The following is a 21922-nucleotide window of genomic DNA, read 5'->3' as shown; positions in this document are numbered from 1 at the left end:
GCAAACATAATTTAAATAAAGCAACATAGACATTAGACTTTTAAAACGTTAACAAAATAAAACATACCCATGTATTCAGCCTCTCTGATTTCATTCCCAGCCTTGTGCTCGAACTCACACTTAATTTTGGTGTTTGGTTTCTTCCATTCGTCGGCACTGATTTGTAAAATGCTTGTGGCACTATATTCAGTTATGCTGCTTTTCTTCTCATCTAGACATTTGTCAGTTACCCCGTTTTTCACCTCCTTGTCATCCTGAAACCACTTAAACGAGTGTTTTTTAGGCGAAAACTGCTTGGCTAAGCAGATGAAGGTAGCTGTTCCATTGTCCAGCTCCATTTTTGTAGGAGCCGTTAAGTACACAGATGCACGCTGATCTGGCGGTGGGGCTGGCAACATACAGGAGGCAGAGAGGACATGAAAAGCGACAGAAAATAGTGCTACATGCTTTTTTAAGCAAGCAAATGAGAGGATCTTGTAGACGACTTTGTATGTCAATGTTAGATATTGTGTATTTAACCTTGGCTCTCTTTTCTTTTTTTAAATTTGTCATTTGGTTCCAAGGAAGCATTGCAAATTCCTGGTTTGGAGTCTTGAAGCATAAGGGCACTTATTATTGTCAGTACTAAAAGGAATCACATGCATTTGTGTTCCAGCGTGTTAGACTTGTGTAGGCCTACTCGGTAAATTCTTATGCATTCGCACTGACATGAGATTTGGACAATTGTTTGACATGAACAACAGTACCTATAATAACTGTTATCCCTTTGCTGAGATTAAAACATTCTGAGATTTGACAAAACCAAAAAGAGTGTGTGTCTGTGTGTTTGGACTTAGTTTCTTGAAAAAACAACAACATAACATTAACCCAACAATTACAGAATGTCAACATGTAGTTACTTACTTGGTGGAGCCACAGAAGCTGTTATCTTGTTTGCAGAATTTCCCGCTACACATTTGTAACCTTTTTTAGCCTCCCAATCGATTTTATTCAGGCGCATGTGGCTGATTGAGGTGTAGGCTCCAGCTTGTCCGGTAGCTGGATACTTTACGAAATCATTCATCTTTTTCCCATCAGGATCCGTCCATTCGAAAGTGAGTGAGTCAGCAGGCGAGAAACCTGCTGCTATGCAGCCGACAGTGAGAAACCCATCGGAATCATAACCACACTGAGCCATGGCAAAGAGTGAACGAGGCGCAGTTGTTTGAGCTGCAAAAACATGAAATCTTTATTAGACAAATGTACAACCTATTAAACTTGGCCTATATGAGTAACAATAAATACATTTAAGCATTTGGCAGACACTTTTATCCAAAGCGACATTTCTTTTAATCAGTTTGTGGGTTCCCTGAACTCTTAACCCATTGCTCGCGCCATGCGTTACCATTTAAACTGGAAGCCCCTACAGAGACTACTATATCTCTTGATTTAGGCGAAACAATGTTTAAACACAATACTGCAATAAGAGAATCATAATACATTTAAACCAAATTAGAATTTTTGAACGCAGAGTTACTTCTCAGTTTGTTTCAATGTTTTAATTTGTGGCACACTTAATGCAAATTATGAAATGCATACATTTAGGCTATAAATACAATTACAACCATTAAAGTGGAAATAGAAGAGCATTACAGTACAATGAACTTGTTGCATTACTTGAAAATATGAAATCAAAATAACACATTTTGCTTAGTGATTAATTAAATGAAATTTAATATTGAAAAATTAAACACTGCCAAAACCCTTGTGGGCAAGTGCAGTCAAGGGCAGAACATAGTCAATAAACCAAAATAAATAAATATTTACGCATACTGCCGAAATTTAAAATTAAATAACAAAGTTCAAAATACTTTCTTAAAACATTTTTTAAATAACTTCTTCAGGCATTTGTCACCAAAACTTTGCCATTTAGGACTTATTAATATTTGCAAGCTAAGGACATTTTATTTCTCGAACAATTAAACCACAAAAGCTCTTTTTATTCATAACAGCGTAGAAAATATAACTGATACTGCGCAGTTATTAAAGTCTTTTTTTTACTGTCTTTTTTTGCTCTGGCTGATTTCAAGAACAACTAATTGTACAGTTTGTGCAGAATAAAAGGAAAAAAAGCGAAAAGAGTGAATTCTGAAAGGAGTCGTTGTCCGAATAAATGTTATTCGTTTTTCGCTACTAACTTTACAATAAAATTGTTATAGGCCCTTTATGTGGTTCTTTCAACGACCCTATTACATTTGAAAACAGCCCAACTAACACGATCATAATACAATAGAACGAAATAAATATAATACAGGCTAATAAAAACGAATTCTAGCTAAATGTAACATTTTGTCAAAATAATTTTCCTTGCAGTGATAAACCATAAAACCTACCGTTTGTTACTGTGACTTTGGTGCCGCTTCCCCAGTAGTCGAAAGCCCAGTTACACAATGTTCTGAGCACATTTCATCGTAATATAAAATAGCACGCACCTACTTCTGTTGAATGTAAATTTTAATAGCTTTGCGTTCCTGGCCAGTTTGGAATTAACAATGCACTGAATCTAATTGTTGATGAATTAGTAAATCGCAGTTACAATTCTCTGGTGTAGAAATATAATTTTTTTCCCCCCCAAAATTTACCGAGTAGGCTAGATATTTATCAATCTTCAATAATTTTTTTTTATCCGGTAGATCATAAATAGTTAGATATTTTTCTTACCTGATGATACAGTGACCATTGTTCCTTTCCCCCAGTAGTCGAAAGCATTGTCACATTGACAGCTTTACTCAAGGATATTGTACAAAAAGTAGCTACTAAGCTCATCAACGTGACAAATCTTTCAACATCATAACCCACAACATTTGACAATTCGACCTGAACCCTTTCCTTTAACTAGGGGTTATTATTGCAAAACTGACCGAAAAACATGCTCCATATAAATACATAGATTTACAGTAATTTAAAATAGACCCATGTGCCAAAGTTAATGCCACGATTAGTTGAAATTAAACTTACCAGATGTCACTGTGACCGACGTGCCTTTTCCCCAGTAGTCAAAAGCAGCGTCACAGTGATACTTTTCAATATAATTCAGTATACAAAAATGCGAACGCAATTTCTTGCCAGTTAGTCAGTCTACAAAACATTTTAATGCAAGACAATGCTTCCATTATCTCGATGTTTTCTCGCGGACAGAAATGCCATTATTACAATTGTTAGGCTACTATTAAATATGTTGTTTGGTTGGTTGGTTTCCTATCAAAACAAAACAAACAAAAATGTAACTTCTTACCTGATGTCACAGTCACCATTGTTCCTTTCCCCCAATAGTCAAAGCGATCGTCACAGCGGAAAGGTTTATGACAATTCCCATACTATAACCCTTATTCTATATTCTACGCAATTCACGTAGGCCTGTATTGTCGTGACCGATTTTCGCAAAGCGTCGAATTTATTTAGATTTTTTTTTTTTTAGTGCACACTTTTTTAATTCTGAAAAAGGTTTGTTTTTCTGAACGGACATATTGGATCCGCTTGCCTACCGTTGTCCCTTTTATTTTCCTTTCAGTCAAAGAAGTATTATCAAATTAAATATGTCCCAATGTTATGTTGTAAAAAGACTTGTTTTCTAATCTTCTGATGAAAACAAATATATATATACAAAAATCAACAGACATAGAACACTACAAAATATCTTACCTGAGGAAACGGTGACTTGGGTTCCTTTTCCCCAGTAGTCGAAGTAGTCATCACAGTTACTGATCCTTTAGGGTTACCGACCAAAAACCCTCATGATGCAACAATGTTCTTGTGATCAAAATAACCTAAACCTAACATTTTTTATTTTACCTTTTGCTCAAATAGCATTCTTTTAAATAGATGTGAAGCCAGGTAAAGGATTGATATTATATTTTTAGTCCTTAATGACAAAACCCTACAACAGAGCAATTCTTATTATTCCAGATAGCATTACCTACATCTCAAGATGTCTGTTTTAGATCTTTTGATCTGGATGATCATCACAATCTGATTAACATCTTAAAAAATTAGATTACACACATTCAAAATAATAAACATCTCAAAGACATCTGCTGAATGTCTTATTGACATCCAAGACAAGCTTATTGACATATTTTTATAGACGTATTGCAGATGAGTAAACAACATAAAAAATATGTCTTCCAGATGTAAACACTCACATTAAATAGATGTATGGGTGATGTATGTGTGCTATAACGGATGTGTTTTGCATCATTGCATGAACTTTCACAGACAGATGACCCACTCTGATTTCCTGATACATTTCCTGATACAACTTGGTATTTGTTGGACCTTAAATGAGTAAGCAAGCATTTCAGGCCAGAGGCAGAAAAACAGCTTCTCACAAATATACCACTTCTTCCATAATAAATACTTTTAAGGAATTTTATTTGTTGGTGCTCTGTCTTGTTTTTGGTGCTTTGATGGTGCTATGTGTGCACGTGCTTCAATTTTGTCTCACTTATCCAGAACATCTTCACCAAATTTCAGATGGGCAGCAATTTGTCTTTTTTTCTATTGAAATTTTCTCTGTGTTAACAACCCACAAATAACATAAATAGATTTTCACTGAAAACTGGCAGGAGATATTGGTAGGGGATGTCATACGATTGTTGTAGCTGAAACGTTGCTACTTCTCACTGCTTAAAAATGGAAAAGGAGTGATCAATTAAACAATTGCCTCTGAAATTTCTCTATGAGTCCCTACGTTTTGCAACATTTGATTGCCCAAGAAGGGTGTACAACACAACTAAATTAGTGAAGCAAACAACATGGTTAGCTTAATTCTGTTGTTGTCGCAACCTTGTAGAAAATAAATATGTCTCAAAACATGAATCGATGACTGTAATGATCTCCTCCAAGGGATGACACTTGACGCAGTGGCTCAGAGGTGAGGTTTCTTTATTAAATGTCACAACGTGCACAGAGCACTTTTAAAAAAGCGAGCTTTTTCACACACAAACACAGTAAATCTTAAGTCACTCTCTCTCTCTCATGGAGGCCCTCTGGCTGCCTTTTATGCCGCTCTCCCCGTGCTCACTGAAATTAGAGACAGGTGTTAGACATAATCTAGCTCAGGTGTAAGCGCCCTTACCGCTTTTCTCTCCCGGACGGGCGCTTGACCACGCCCCCGCTGCCACAGTTCCACTTCTGTCACTCACTGTTGTGTCTATGTAGCGCTTGAGAGCCCGAACACCTCACATTCTTTGAGAAAAGGCCAATGAGAATTGGTGAGTGGAATTTGCATGCCACTTTTATACACATAGGGGTATACAAGGAGCTGCAATGCAATTCCATTCAGATTTTTTCTTCGGAGCCGACTTGTTGTCTATCAGCGAGCTGAATACTACAGCTGTTCCATTCAACTCTTAAGAAGCGTATGCTGTTGGATATACAGGTGAAACTCGAAAAATTAGAATATCGTGCAAAAGTTCATTAATTTCAGTAATTCAACTTAAAAGGTGAAACTAATATATTATATAGACTCATTACAAGCAAAGTAAGATATTTCAAGCCTTTATTTTATATAATTTTGATGATTATGGCTTACAGCTTATGAAAACCCCAAATTCAGAATCTCAGAAAATTAGAATATTACATGAAATCAATAAAAAAAAAGGATTTTAAATACAGAAATGTCGGCCCTCTGAAAAGTATAATCATGCATATGTACTCAGTACTTGATTTGGGCCCCTTTTGCATTAATTACTGCCTCAATGCGGCGTGGCATGGATGCTATCAGCCTGTGGCACTGCTGAGGTGTTATGGAAGACCAAGATGCTTCAATAGCGGCCTTCAGCTCTTCTGCATTGTTTGGTCTCATGTCTCTCATCTTTCTCTTGGCAATGCCCCATAGATTCTCTATGGGGTTCAGGTCAGGCGAGTTTGCTGGCCAATCAAGCACAGTAATACCATGGTCATTGAACCAGGTTTTGGTACTTTTGGCAGTGTGGGCAGGTGCCAAGTCCTGCTGGAAAATGAAGTCAGCATCTCCATAAAGCTTGTCTGCTGAAGGAAGCATGAAGTGCTCTAAAATGTCCCGGTAGACGGCTGCGTTGACACTGGACTTAATAAAGCACAGTGGACCAACACCAGCCGATGACATGGATCCCCAAACCAACACAGACTGTGGAAACTTCACACTGGACTTCAAGCATCTTGGATTGTGTGCCTCTCCATTCTTCCTCCAGACTCTGGGACCTTGGTTTCCAAATGAGATGCAAAATTTGCTCTCATCAGAAAAGAGGACTTTGGACCACTGAGCAACAGACCAGTTCTTTTTTTCTTTAGCCCAGGTAAGACGTTTGACATTTGAAGCCCATGTCCAGGACCCGTCTGTGTGTGGTGGCTCTTGATGCAGTAACTCCAGCCTCAGTCCACTCCTTGTGAAGCTCCCCACACATTTGAATGGCCTTTTCCTGACAATCCTCTCCAGGCTACGGTCATCCCTGCTGCTTGTGCACCTTTTTCTTCCACACTTTTCCCTTCCACTTAACTTTCTATTAATGTGCTTTGATACAGCACTTTGAGAACATCCAACTTCTTTTGCAATTACCTTTTGAGGCTTTCCCTCCTTGTGGAGGGTGTCAATGATGGTTTTCTGCACAACTGTCAGGTCAGCAGTCTTCCCCATGATTGTGAATTCAACTGAACCAGACTGAGAGACCATTTAAAGGCTCAGGAACCCTTTGCAGGTGTTTAGCTGATTAGAGTGTGACACTTTGAGCCTACAATACTGAACCTTTTCACAATATTCTAATTTTCTGAGATTCTGAATTTGGGGTTTTCATAAGCTGTAAGCCATAATCATCAAAATTATATCAAATAAAGGCTTGAAATATCTTACTTTGCTTGTAATGAGTCTATATAATATATTAGTTTCACCTTTTAAGTTGAATTACTGAAATTAATGAACTTTTGCACGATATTCAAATTTTTCGAGTTTCACCTGTATGGTGCATTTCCAGCGGCTTTCTCTAATTCTGCATGTCGAGTGCAGATTTCGCCCCTGGGCGTTTCGACAGCACTAAAAGAGTGTATATTCCTGCTAAAGAGTATATGTTCTCTATTAGAGCATTCACACTGACGTCAAACATCTTTTTAAAGATTCGTCTTTATACGATTCATCTTCGTCTCAGCAGAGCTGACCGCCATGCTTGACCGGGCCGCTGTGAGCATTGGGTTGGACTGGAACCCTCCACCCTCCCCTGAACGTTCGCGGCTTGATGATTGGTTCCTGGGTTCGGGGTGCCGCTCACGGCCACGCCACCCCCGTACTGACGATGTCATGAAAGGCACCTTTCGCTGCCCAAAACAGACTTCAGGGTTCGTCCACACACACTACCCTGGACGGCTACACAGAGGTCCCTCAGGAGGATAAGGCGGTTGCGATGCACTTGTGCCCGCAAAACGCCGCCACCTTGCAGGATCGGGATCGGACAGGCAATGTCCACCTTGGTTGTTCAGGAATGCCACCTGTGGTTGAATCTGGTCGAGTTGAGGGACCCCTACAAAGCCAGCTTTCTCAAAGCCCATCTCCCAGATTGAACTTTTCGGCGAAACCCTTGAGGACTTTGACAAGCAGTTCTTGGCGGTGAAGAAGCAGACGGAGGCTTCCAGCACATCTTGCCCAGGGGTGCGGCTCAAGATCCCGCACCCCGTTTGCTCACCGAGGGCGTCCCCCTGCAGTGGCGAAAGCCCAGGCGGCTCCACCTCAACCCGAGCCCAGTTCTCGGCCCCAGTGCAGAGCCCCCCGTCTCTCGGGCCAGAGGACCCAGAAGGCTCCTGTAAAGGTATTCAATGGAAAGGAGGAGGCGTGAACCGGCTTGACAATATAAATAATGATTTTAATATAAACTGAAACAAAAGACAAACACACATATGATGGACATGTCCGTTAAAGATCTTTCTCTCCCGCACGATCCTCTGCAGTCGACCTTTATCCCTCATGGAGGCTTGATTAGCCTAATACGGGACCGGGTGTGTAAGATCATGACCCAGCCCCGCCCTCCACCCTGCCACATTCCTCCCTCGTTCTCTCAGGCTGGGGAGCCCCCAGCATGACGTACACCCCCCCCCCTCTTTCCCTGGGGGGAGGGCGTGCTTTAAGCCTAGTCTGCTGGCAGGTCATCCCCGTCTACCTGGACGAGGGAGGGGACAAGGGGAGGGAAACAGAAATAATTAAACCGAGGGGGTACTTCCTGTAACAGTGTAGTACCCCCCAAAAAAACACTGTAAAATTTAAAAGAGAGGGAAAAGGCCAACGTAGAGAGGCAGTGAGAGAGAGAGAGGAGAGAGAGAGATGAAAAAAATCTCTTACTCGCCAGTTCTCTGAAATGCCGCAGCTTGTTCCTCGGCCACTCCTCCACCCTCTATCGGACGACAGCCTCGTCTCTCCGGGCGGATCAGAGGCAGTCCTCCAGCCCCTGGTGGATGGAACGCGTTCTCGGGTGAACAGAATGGGTCTCCCCCACCCCTGGTAGCGGTTCTCCCGCTTCAGGCGGTCGGCGGTCTCAAACCCTGGTGCGTTTCAGCGGCCGGTAGGTGACTCCTGCACCCCTGGCAGCGGCCCTGACCGCTCCAGGTGGTCGGCTAGGAGCCCCTTCTCCCCTCGCGGTCAACGGCCATCGTCCTCTTCCAGGCGGCTGGGCTCCTCGTCCCCTGGCAGATGGCCGTTTGGGTGGACGGTAGTGGCGAGAACTATACTAAGGTGTATCCCTCCTCCTTCCTGTGTTTCGGCACCAGTGTTAAGGTATTCAATGGAAAGGAGTAGTCGAGAACTGGCTTGACAATATAAATAATGATTTAAATTTAAACTGAAACAAAAGACATACACATATGACGGACATGTCCGTTAACGATCTCTCTCTCCCACACGATACACTGCAGTCGACCTTTATCCCTCACGGAGGCTTGATTAGCCTAATACGGGACCGGGTGTGTAGGATCACGACCCGGCCCCGCCCTCCGCCCTGCCACAGCTCCTAAGTGCCCCTGAGACGGATGTCCCAGGGAGTGAGACGTCCGCTACGGAGATGGTCTCCAGACCACTCCATTCCCCGTTGGATGGCCTGGAGGTAAATCCCTTGTTTCTTTTTCTCTTTTGTTCGCCACACCCCGAACGGGCTGTGGTACCCACATTGTCAAAAAGAGAGTGGTTTCCTCACTCCTTGGGTCACGTAATCAGTGTCCACGGCCCACTGGTTGGGACCAGTCTCGAGGGTGGCCCAAGAGGCCCTCCTCCTTAGTTGCTAACCTACCCTATGCTGGTTTTGCGGAGCTAGGTAAGTGCTTTGAGTTCCTCTCAGCACAGCCGCCTCAGGTTGAGGCAACACTCCCGACGCGATGTCGCCTGCTCACCCCCGCCGTGAGGCCCCACCCCCAGGTACGTCAGATGCGATAATCCCCTTAGCGTCCCTCGCCCGGAGCTTGGACACAAGGCTAACGCTTCCCAACCTGTCACGATGGCTGGCCAGGACCATCCAACTCAGCTATGCAATTCAGTTCAGCAGTGTCCGCTTCACAGCTACACAGTGTGAAGAGATCACGACCCTTCTTTGCAAGGGCGCGATACAGCCTGTTCCTCCAGCCGAGATGGGAAAGGGTTCTACAGTCCTTACTTCATCATGCCAAAGAAAGGTGGTTGGTTGCGGCCAATCTTGGACCTGCGAGTTCTGAACTGGGCCTTACACAGACTCCCGTTCAAGATGCTGACGCAGAAACACATTTTCAGCATTAAGATTGGTTTGTGGTGGTAGACCTGAAGGACACGTAAATTCACGTCTCGGGTCTACCTTGACATAGACCCTTCCTACGGTTTGCCTTCGACAACCAGGCATATCAGTACAAGGTCCTCCCCTTCAGCCTGTCCCTGTCTTCATGAAAGTCACAGAGGCAGCTCTTGCCCCATTAAGGGGAGTGGGCATCCACATACTCAACTACATTTACATTTACATTTATTCATTTGGCAGACGCTTTTATCCAAAGTGACTTACAAAAGAGGAAGAACATCAGCGAATCATCTTAGGGAGACAGTGGTACAAAAAGTGCCATATTACAAAGTTTCACTATCATCAGAATAGTATACAAAACAGATTTAAGTGCAACAAGAAATGTAAATATTTTTTTTTTTTTAGTGACCGGTTAAGTGCTTTTGGAAAAGATGTGTTTTTAGCCGTTTTTTGAAGATAGAGAGTGAGTTAGCTTCCCGGATTGAGTTGGGAAAGTCATTCCACCACCGTGATATGACCTCTACGACCGGCCGATTCTAGCACACTCTTGAGAGTTGCTGTGCACACACAGGGATTTGGTGCTCAGGCACCTCAGCCGTCTTCGGGTCACCTGGGAAAAGAGCAAGCTCTCCCCAGTTCAGAGCATCTCTTTTCTCGGCATGGAGTTAGACAACATGTCTCAATGATAGCATGCCTCACAAGCGAGGGTGCGATATTGGTTCTGAACTGACTGAAGTCATTTAGGTGGAGGACAGCGGTTCCACTGAAACACTTTCAGAGTCTCCTGGGGCATATGGACTCCTCAGCGGCAGTCACGTCACTCAGGCTTCAGACTTGAGTCCCGAGATGGGCATGGCGCTGCGGCACACATCGCGTAGCTATCATGCCGCTCTGCTTCCACTTATTCAGCCCTTGGACAAACCTTGCGTATCTATGGGCAGGAATTCACCTACAGCAAGTGTCCAGACATGTCGTGGTCACCACAGACAACTCCAAACTGGGCTGGGGCACTGTGTGCAATGGGCACGCAGCCGCCAGTTCCTGGTCAGGACCGCAACTAGGTTGGCACATCAACTGCCTAGAGTTGCTGGCTGTACTACTCGCCTGCGGAGGCTATTGCTGTTAACCCAGGGCAAGCATGTGTTGGTCCGGTCTGACAATACAGCGACAATAGCATATATAAATCACCAAGGCAGCATACATTCTCGTCGCATGTCTCAACTCGCCCGCCATCTCCTCCTCTGGAGTCAGCAGCTGCCGACGAGGAACAAGTCTGAGGTGAAAACGTACACTTTATCCCCAGTCGAGTTCACAAAGTCATGGACCCTGGATGTCCTTCCTCCCTAGCCCAATGGTTCACAAACTCGGCGGAGGAGTTCGTAGCCAGCCCCACTACGGAGTCTAATATGCCCATCTATCTGTCTGTCTGTCTGTCTGTCTGTCGGTCTGTCTGTCTTCAAGATATAGCTACATAGCCTATTTTCAATTGGTCTGAATACTGAATGAGGAATTTCATGGTCTTTTTTCAAACTGTACAATTAATTTAGTAGAGACAGAGTTTGTCCAGATACAGTGAGGAAAATAAGTATTTGAACACCCTGCTATTTTGCAAGTTCTCCCACTTAGAAAACATGGAGGGGTCTAAAATTGTCATCGTAGGTGCATGTCCACTGTGAGAGACATAATCTAAAAAAAAAAATCCAGAAATCACAATGTATGATTTTTTAACTATTTATTTGTATGATACAGCTGCAAATAAGTATTTGAACACCTGTCTATCGGCTAGAATTCTGACCCTCAAAGACCTGTTAGTCTGCCTTTAAAATGTCCACCTCCACTCCATTTATTATCCTAAATTAGATGCACCTATTTGAGGTCATTAGGTGCATAAAGACACCTGTCCACCCCATACAATCAGTAAGAATCCAACTACTAACATGACCAAGACCAAAGAGCTGTCCAAAGACACTAGAGACAAAATTGTACACCTCCACAAGGCTGGAAAGGGCTACGGGAAATTGCCAAGCAGCTTGGTGAAAAAAGGTCCACTGTTGGAGCAATCATTAGAAAATGGAAGAAGCTAAACATGACTGTCAATCTCCCTCGGACTGGGGCTCCATGCAAGATCTCACCTCGTGTGGTCTCAGTGATCCTAAGAAAGGTGAGAAATCAGCCCAGAACTACATGGGAGGAGCTGGTCAATGACCTGAAAAGAGCTGGGACCACCGTTTCCAAGGTTACTGTTGGTAATACACTAAGACGTCATGGTTTGAAATCATGCATGGCACGGAAGGTTCCCCTGCTTAAACCAGCACATGTCAAGGCCCGTCTTAAGTTTTCCAATGACCATTTGGATGATCCAGAGGAGTCATGGGAGAAAGTCATGTGGTCAGATGAGACCAAAATAGAACTTTTTGGTCATAATTCCACTAACCGTGTTTGGAGGAAGAAGAATGATGAGTACCATCCCAAGAACACCATCCCTACTGTGAAGCATGGGGGTGGTAGCATCATGCTTTGGGGGTGTTTTTCTGCACATGGGACAGGGCTGACTGCACTGTATTAAGGAGAGGATGACCGGGGCCATGTATTGCGAGATTTTGGGGAACAACCTCCTTCCCTCAGTTAGAGCATTGAAGATGGGTCGAGGCTGGGTCTTCCAACATGACAATGACCCGAAGCACACAGCCAGGATAACCAAGGAGTGGCTCTGTAAGAAGCATATCAAGGTTCTGGCGTGGCCTAGCCAGTCTCCAGACCTATACCCAATAGAGAATCTTTGGAGGGAGCTCAAACTCCGTGTTTCTCAGCAACAGCCCAGAAACCTGACTGATCTAGAGAAGATCTGTGTGGAGGAGTGGGCCAAAATCCCTCCTGCAGTGTGTGCAAACCTGGTGAAAAACTACAGGAAACGTTTGACCTCTGTAATTGCAAACAAAGGCTACTGTACCAAATATTAACATTGATTTTCTCAGGTGTTCAAATACTTATTTGCAGCTGTATCATACAAATAAATAGTTAAAAAATCATACATTGTGATTTCTGGATTGTTTTTTTAGATTATGTCTCTCACAGTGGACATGCACCTACGATGACAATTTCAGACCCCTCCATGATTTCTAAGTGGGAGAACTTGCAAAATAGCAGGGTGTTCAAATACTTATTTTCCTCACTGTACTTCAGCTGACATTTCACCCCACGCATCCTGTAGCACTAGCCAAAGATGTGGCTGTCTTGTCGGCCACTTCTCACACACCTTACTGTCTAGCTGATCCCACAAAATCTCAGGGTTTGAGATCCATAACACTCTTTTCCAATTATCTGTTGTCCAATGTCTGTGTTTCTTTGCACACACTAAATTTGTTTTTCTGTTTCAAAAGTGGCTTTTTCTTTGCAATTTTTCCCATAATGCCTGCACCCCTGAGTCTTCTCTTTACTTTTGTACATGAAACTGGTGTTGAGCATGTAGAATTCAATGAAGCTGTCAGCTGAGGACATCGGAGGCATCTATTTCTCAAACTAGAGACTCTGATGTACTTATCCTCTTGTTTAGTTGTACTTCTGGCCTTCCACATCTCTTTCTGTCCTCCTTTGTCTTTGAAGACTGTAGTGTACACCCTCGCATGAAATCTTAAAACAAATTTTTTGGGGCAATTTCAAGCATTGTATAGCCTTCATTCCTCAAAACAATGATTGACTGACAAGTTTTTAGAGAAAGCTTTTTCTTTTTTGCCATTTTTTACCTAATATTGACCTTAAGACATTCCAGTTTATCGCATACTGTGGCAACTCAAAAACGAACACAAAGACAATGTTAAGATTAATTTAACAAACCAAATATTTTTCAACTGTGTTTGATATATGATAACTCAAGGATAAGGTGTTGGAGTGATGGCTGCTGGAAATGGGGCCTGTCTAGACTTGATCAAAAATTATTTATTTTAAATAGTGATGTTTTTTTACATCATAATGTCCTGACTATACTGTGTGATCAGTCGAATGCCACTTTTGTGAATTAAAGTACCAATTTCCTTCTGAAACAGCAAAATCTGAACATTATTCCAAACTTTTGGCCACCAGTGTGTGTGTGTGTGCATATATATATATATATTGTTTCCATGACATTTTGCATTTATATCAATGCACAATAGCACTAAACAGATGTTCAAGATTAAATTGGCTTACTTATTTTGCTTGTTGTAACAAGGCGAAGTTGGCACAAGGGCTATAGGCCTACAATATATCAAAAGTCCAATTGTGCATATCGTATGTGTTTTCTCTAGCAGACGTTTTGTATGTTGGTTTTAAACACCTTGTTCAAACATATTTTAAATAAGAATAGTTTGTGTGTATTTTACCATCCCATTTTTAATGGGGCAGGTTGTCACACGTTGTTATAAATGTCATACATATATACAATTTAATAATTACATCATTAATAATACATTTTTGGGACAAATTAAAGTTTGATATGTTTGTACTTAAACTTTTCCACTTCTGTTACTTCATGAATCGTTTTGTTTCATATACTTTACTTTTTAAATTATCCTAAAATCTTATAATGAAATGTTTAACACAGACGTAGAGTTAAAGATATGCTACTAAAGAGAGGCATTAAAAGCTTGACTGTTAGGTCTGGTCTCCCCAATATAAATGCAAAATAGGTCAAATAATAAAAGAATTATGAAATACCATTGTTAAACACTAAAAGCCAGTAAGCATCCATTCAGAGAAGAAAATTATATGGTTACTCTGGTACTCTGAGGTTTGATTCTACCTCATTCAGTTTCACCAGGAAACACCTGCATATTGGTAGGAAGAATCTTCACGATCTGAAGCAAAAATATTACATAAACAACCCTCAGTTAGCCATTTTCATTTACAGTAATCTTTTGTGTGTGTGTGTGTGTGTGTAGAGAGAGAGAGAGAGAGAGAGAGAGAGAGAGAGAGAGAGAGAGAGAGAGAGAACATGTTATTTACAAGAGATAACAAAGTAAGGTGAAGTTACAAGACATAATAAAGCATAATGTTTGAAATGTTTGGATTTTTTTAGTCAGACTGAGAAATTTGTTGGACAGGTTAATAATGGCACTGGAATATTTGCTGGAAATTACTTTCAAGAGTGTGTTGGGCACCAAGTGCCATCCATAAAGGTGCATATCCATGCACAGAGTGGTGGAGTCAGTCTAAATGTGTAAGTATCATATATTATTGAATATGATCCTTCAAACTGTCTTCCTTTGAAATTTTAAAGAATGTTAATTTAGCTTGAAATGAAAGTGAATGGTGACTGGGGTTGACAGCTTTAAATTCTACATAAGATCTCCTGTTGTATGTATATATACAGTATATATATATATATATATATATATATATATATATATATATATATATATATATATATATATATATATAAAGAAAAATACATCAAGATGGTTACAGATCCATTTTTTTATTGATTAAAATTCAACAATAACTTAATTGATCTTTAAATAAGGATATTATATTATATTCATTCACTGAACATTTTATTAGGAACACTGTGGTCTTAATAAAGTGCCCGATGTGGTCTTCTGCTGTTGTAGCCCATCCGCCTCAAGATTCAATGTGTTGTACATTCTGAGAGGCTATTCTGCTCACTACAATTGCACAGAGTGGTTATCTGAGTTACCATAGCCTTTCTGTCAGCTGGAACCAGTGTGGCCATTCTCCATTGACAGCTCTCATCATCAAGGCGTTACCATCCACAGAACTGCTACTCACCGGATGTGTTTTGTTTTTGGCTTCTTGGTCAATTCTAGAGACTGTTGTGCTTTAAAATACCAGGAGATCAGCAGTTACAGAAATACTCAAACCAGCTCATCTGGCACCAACAATCATACCATGGTCAAAATCATTGAGATCACATTTTTCCCCATACTGATGGTTGATGTGAACATTAACTGAAACTCCTGACCCGTATCTGCATGATTTTATGCATTACACTGCTGTCACACAATTGGCTGATTTGATAATCCCATGAATAGGTGTAAAGGTGTACCTAATAAAGTGACCAGTTAAAGTATAATGATTTCATATATCATTATTCAATACCAATGTTGCTATGCTGCAGTGTGTAGTGTTCATTGTCACATAAAAAATACAAATATTGAAGTATTGAAAAAAAAATATTTTAACTTAACTTTTTTTTTAACTTAGGTTCGCTGTCTGAAGTCTGATGCTTAGGAAAGGTTCTGAGCTTTTTGTAGCGGCTTGAATTACTGTGCCCCCAGTTATACACAGAGATACACACCATAACAAAAACAAACCTCCCTCAAGAGAACTAATCTTATGTCAAATCTTGACCTCAGAGCACACAGACGGTAAATCCATTAATCATTTAGGGGTTGTTTTATATACTGAATGATTTGGACTTTTCAAACCCACTTTTTTATATACTATAAAAATATATTTTATATGATGGTTTCAAAGTTAAAAGTTGATTTAAAACAAAATCAAACAAGTTAACAATGACATGAAATATGTAGGACCTACCACATGACCACTTTATAAGGTCACTGTTGTATAGCCCAACACGTTTTTGTTTTGGAGGTTTATGCAGAGGAACATTTCACTGTGGCCACCCCATACACAGTGATGCATGCGGGCTCAAATACTCAAGCAGCAAGCTCTGCACGAACTATTGATGGACACAACACATTTCCCTTCTGTTGCTAAAAGTTCGTATTACAGTTTAAAATTTTAAAAGGCTTATTTATACATGATTTACTAATTTTATTTGAACCAAAATGAAGCCAAAGTGTATTCTTAACGAGGACCGTTATGGAACAAAGTCGTATCATATTTTAGACTGGGACGGAGGTTTTTGTCGCAGTTTTTATCACCGTGTACCGTACCCGCTATAATACACAGCGATCCACACCATAGCAAGATCTTACCTTACCTAACATGCTAACTCGATATTTTAATAACATTCTTTTAAAGACTGGAATTGAAATTCAACCGTTAAACACTAAACACATGTAGCAGAATATAGTCTTACAAACAATATTTGATTATTATAATACTTGAAAATTTCGACTAAACATTTGAGGAATGTTCTCTAATAAATAACAAAATACGAATTTCAAACCGTTATAAACGCATGTGTATAATTTAGAATGGATGAACCTGGTTGTGTAGAACAAATATTCTACCTTTTTAAACCATGAGTGAAGTAAAACACTTCAATATGCTGTGCTGAACGACTGTTTTATAAGTTATCACCTGGTGTTACATGCTCGCTTGATTCGTCTCAGATTTATCTAATTACGGTTTCATTTAGTCTCGCGTCTCCATAGAGTTTATGTACATAAGTAAATCATGGTGGTAGTTGTAGTTATCACAGTGCTATATATCCGGACAATAACGAATGCTTTAGTGTTTAGTTCTAGTGTTTATTTCGCTGACTGCGTCTACCAGCATATTACAGTATACATTATTTATTAGCACAGTAAAAGACGACAGATAGTTTAAAGAATATGATTATAAAACTGATTCAAGCTAACAAATAATAAACAAACATGCAAATCAGAATATGAAGCTTTACTTGTGGAGCATTAAATATGATCTACGAAGACATAATACAATTTTAGATTGTCACGAAGAGCAAATTTCTTTCCAGTGAAATAATAATAACAATAATAATAAATATACTATAGAAATAAAAGTCGTTCCATGACTTTTGCAGGCCTGGAAATTCTTTTAAATTGACAAAGAGTTTCTAATACCATGGGAACCCTAATTGTTTATAAGTAATTAAATGCCTGTTTGAATCCAGATCCAAAACCCCCATGTGTTTAGGACAGGTATTAATACGTTTAGATTAAAGGAAAAGATTGTCCCCAAATGCTCTCATCATTTACTCAACCTTATACTCATATGATTTTCTTTCAGTGGGACACAAACAAATAATGTTTTGAAGGATATATGACTATTAGGCCTATGTGTTATTATCCGAATGCAAGTCAATGGGGTCAAAACTTTCAACCTCCAAATAGGACATAAAGGCAGCATAAAGGCATCCAAATGACTCAAGTGGTTTAATCCATGTCCTCTGAAGCAGTTTGATCGGTTTTGGGTGAGAACAGACCAAAAGGTAACTCCTTTTTCTTGATGAATTTTGACATCTGCAGTCTCCTTGGTGCGCTCAAGAGAGAAGCTCATTCCCACTCCTTTCCTTGAGTGCGTGTCTACAAATACAGTAAAGGGGTTGAGTAAATGATGAGAGAATTATAATTTTTACATGTAGAATCAAGGGAGAAATACAGAATGTTTTATTGACCGATATTAAAATATGTACATCTGTGGGCTCACATTAAAAGTGCACTGCTGGCATTTCCAGGTACATTTTCATACGCAGTTCTGTATAATTAAGATAAAACACAGATCCGCACATTATTGTATAATGAGGCTAAAGGCCCCCCAGGGTAAAAGGCACATTTTATTGGAAAAAACTGAATAGCAACAAAAACGAACAGAGCACGTTCCTACCTGTTTGTCACTATGCACAGCAAAAGTTTCCTGATCCATGAGATCTTTGCATGTCATGTCTAAAAGTTGATTTTGAGGCAAATCGATCTAATATTAAATAATTTTTAAAATGTTGCAAATTTATGAAGCTAATGAGAATCCCTCATATTATCACATTTATTGTTAGATCAAATACTTATTTGTTATTTGTATTTTTTTCAAGGTGATTAAATCAAACTTTTTTAAGCAACAGTTCAATAAGAGAAATGATGGTATAGTATTTAGGGTAAAAAGCCCCCATGTTGCAGGGGCTAAAGGGGTATAAAACACATTGTTTTTCTTAAATGTTGGGCAAATAAATATGAAAAAAGTTCAAAGTGGGCTCACTTGATCCAATCATGTAAATAAGTGCTAATCTAAAATCTGGCCTAGGGCCAACAGAGTCTGGGTAATCACAGTGGAGATTGATTTGTTTATAGAAAACATGCAATGTTATGAAATTCCAAATGTGATTGAAATGAATAGAAGTAGTAATTTTAAGTAAGCATTATCCTCATTTATTATTCAAAAAGCATCTTGCTGTCTTAAAATTATTTGCATTAGTTAAATTGTGCACTATGACTATTGCCCCTATATCTGACAGTTATCACTATAACTTGCTTTCGATACGAGTATAGAAAACATGACTTTGCATTTTGGTTTGGATTGGCTGGTCATTGTTAGTTTTTGGTTTGTCAACCCTGACATTTACGGTGGAAAATGTCAGCTGGCTTTTCTTTGAAAGACGGGTGTTTGGTTTGTAAATGCCTTAGTTATTTTTTTTTTTTTGCTTTAATTGAGATTCTGCTTATAACACTGGTAGTGTTTCACCCTTGAACAAATCATTGTTTTGAACTAATGTTTTATGTGAACACATCGTTCACTTTCTATTGTTGTGGTCATGAGCGACTCAGTGTTTTGTTTTGTATTTAATAAAGGATTCAGTCATTCATTCATAACACATTGATTGTACTGGTGTAAATATGTTATCTTCAGAAATAATTAGGCCTACTGAACACATCAGAGAACGAATCGGAACTAATCTCTTTGGTTAGTTGGTTTCAGTGGGTCAGTGGGATGAAGGGTTGAAATATCACACCTGACTCGGTGATAATGTTTACATGTGTAGCGGATGTCTAGTCGCACCAGAGGATCAACCCCCAATAAGGACAAACATCACAAGTACCTTTTGATTGTTTACTGCAAGCACAAGATGGGACAGTGTTACAGCAATTTTCATCTTTTTCACAATCTCTCCACAGAATGTTTATAGCAGACTCAATACAAAATTATTACAAAAAGTTGTTTTATCTTTTGATGTAGTAGATTGTTCCATTCTATAAAATGCATAACAGCACTAAAGAGATATTTATTTTATGAAACTAAATTAGCAAGATTTATGAAAATTGAAACAATAAAACAAAATAAAATTTAACAACCCATACCTGCGAGCACAAGATGGGACAGTGTTACAACAATCTTTTTTTATCTTTTTCACAATCTGTAAATATAGTACATCGTTTAGTTAGCTCATTGTCCCACCACTCTATTATGCAGGCAAACACAACAAACTACATTACCCAAAATGCATTGCCACTTATTAGCACACTCCCCACAAACTGACTAATTAACTTTTTCCTGAATGCGGAAGTGTTCTACGATTAGACTGTTTTCAATATCCGGTCTCTAGTGTTTTCGCTCACATCAGCGTATACTTAGTGGTTAATGTGATGTTTACGGGATGTTATGTGATGTAGTATTACATTTGTATAAAATGCTTTATAGATGCTTTATAGTGCCGATACTTCACAGAGTCGAGATTACCATTTTTTCAGTGCCTCACTTTAGTGTGTAGATGAAATGAAATGATGGTCCGAGATTTGTTACATTGATATCATTAAATACTTTTGTTAGTTGTTATGACAGCCAATAATTGCACAAGTTGAGCCTGAAATAAAAAAAGAAATACAACTTTTTGTTCCCTTAAGACTCATAAACTTGATGTTATGTAGCTACGCATATGGGGAGTGCCTTCTTACACAATCTAATTGAAACCTCTCTACAATAACGTCAACATTCTAATATTGGTTATGGTGTTTGAGCCCCGCCTGTTTTGGTGCGAAACTGTCGAGACATATCCAGCTGCAGACCCGCAGCACCACCAGTTTCAGAACCCCAGCGCCAGAACCTGAAGTGAGGGGCGGAGTTATTGACAATGAGACAAGCATGGCGGAGCGCATGGTGAGTTGTGTAACGTTTTTGACATCATGTTGTGAAAAATTATCGCATATATTAAGTTCAGCGTTTATCTGCTAAATATTTAATTTGTGCATAACTTTATCATCTTAATGAAGCTTGAATATGTTGTCATACTTTACTGTATTAAAAAAAAAATTCTACGGATGGTTCGATACATTTTTGATAAATGAGCCTTGCGGTGACGTTTTGAAGACATCTTGTGAAGGTGTTAAAGTGTTTGTTCCACGTTCCTCTGTTATATGCATTGTTTGTGAGTTAATGTTACCTTATAGTTGAGGTTTTTTTTTTACGTTGAGATTATTGTGTGGTGCTTTCATCTCTTGTAGAGACATTTCGAATGAATGAAGACCACAAGGAAAAGGCCCGCAACAATCTCCTGGAACAGTCAGAAGCTTCCAGAGAGCCCTTTCTATTTCATTTTGTGTTCAGGGATGACATGGAGTTATTTTAGCAAGAATGTAAGGACAAAATGGGCCTGAGAGTGAATTCCTCATTTGATACATTTTAAGTTTAATTTATACAGGATTGTCATGATAAAATGGGCCTAGGTGTGAATTGGTCATTTGTTGTATATATTTTTATTGTTTCTTTTATTGCCCCTCACTTCAGGTTCTGGCGCTGGGGTTCTGAAACTGGTGGTGTAGCCTACTCTCCAAAACGTTAGGTGGCGCTACTCGGTTTAGAACGTAAGCTCCGCCCCTCACTTCAGGTTCTGGCGCTGGTGTTCTGAAACTGGGGTTCTGAAACTGGTGGTGCTGCGGGTCTGCAGCTGGATACTATTGAAACTGTCCGCTATAAAAACAGGTGCACAGACACCAGATCCTCAGAATTTCTTTCTTCAAGACAGCGATCATCTCTTGTCTAGAAGACCTTTACCTTCACCATCAATATACACAAGTCAGCGGGCAGAATCTTCACGGCAGAAGACTCTCCACTCCCCTACAGTGCTCCGGCGAACATCTCTCCACCTCGCTGCTTGACGCTTCGCTGGTGAATGGGCCTCAGCATCCTGATTTTCCGTAGCGTGTCGGCAGGTGTAGTGTATCATTCAAAAGCAATTGTAATTTGTGTGATATAAATATAAATTATATGATATATATATATATATATATATATATATATATATATATATATATATATATATATATATATATATATATATACATACATATATAAAAGAGACACTTATGTGTTTGCGTCTTTGTCAAGATGTTGTTCCAAATTGTTCATTGTGCTAGATACACATCCCGCCGTCAGACCAGCATGTGAGCAGTGGACTTTTTTTATGTCTGGGCCGTGCCCACGCAGAGTCAGCTCACATGGAGACAGGCTGTCACTTCACTCATGAATCGCCCTCATTC

At 39.9% G+C, this 21922-nt stretch overlaps 1 gene segment (V, D, J or C); it reads right to left on the bottom strand.

Annotated features, from left to right (window-relative positions):
- Positions 1–21922, bottom strand: part of LOC127652887 (Ig mu chain C region membrane-bound form-like) — a 176951-nt gene that overhangs the window by 2092 nt on the left and 152937 nt on the right. The window contains 3 exon segments of the C gene segment in view: positions 68–388; positions 904–1209; positions 2998–3058. Coding sequence covers positions 68–388; positions 904–1209; positions 2998–3058 — 688 coding nt within the window.

The sequence above is a fragment of the Xyrauchen texanus genome, chromosome 12 (assembly GCF_025860055.1).
Source record: "Xyrauchen texanus isolate HMW12.3.18 chromosome 12, RBS_HiC_50CHRs, whole genome shotgun sequence".
In the NCBI taxonomy this organism is placed as follows: Eukaryota; Metazoa; Chordata; class Actinopteri; order Cypriniformes; family Catostomidae; genus Xyrauchen; species Xyrauchen texanus.
The sequence above is the reverse complement of the archived record's forward strand: the minus strand, read 5'-3'. Positions and strand labels throughout refer to the sequence as shown.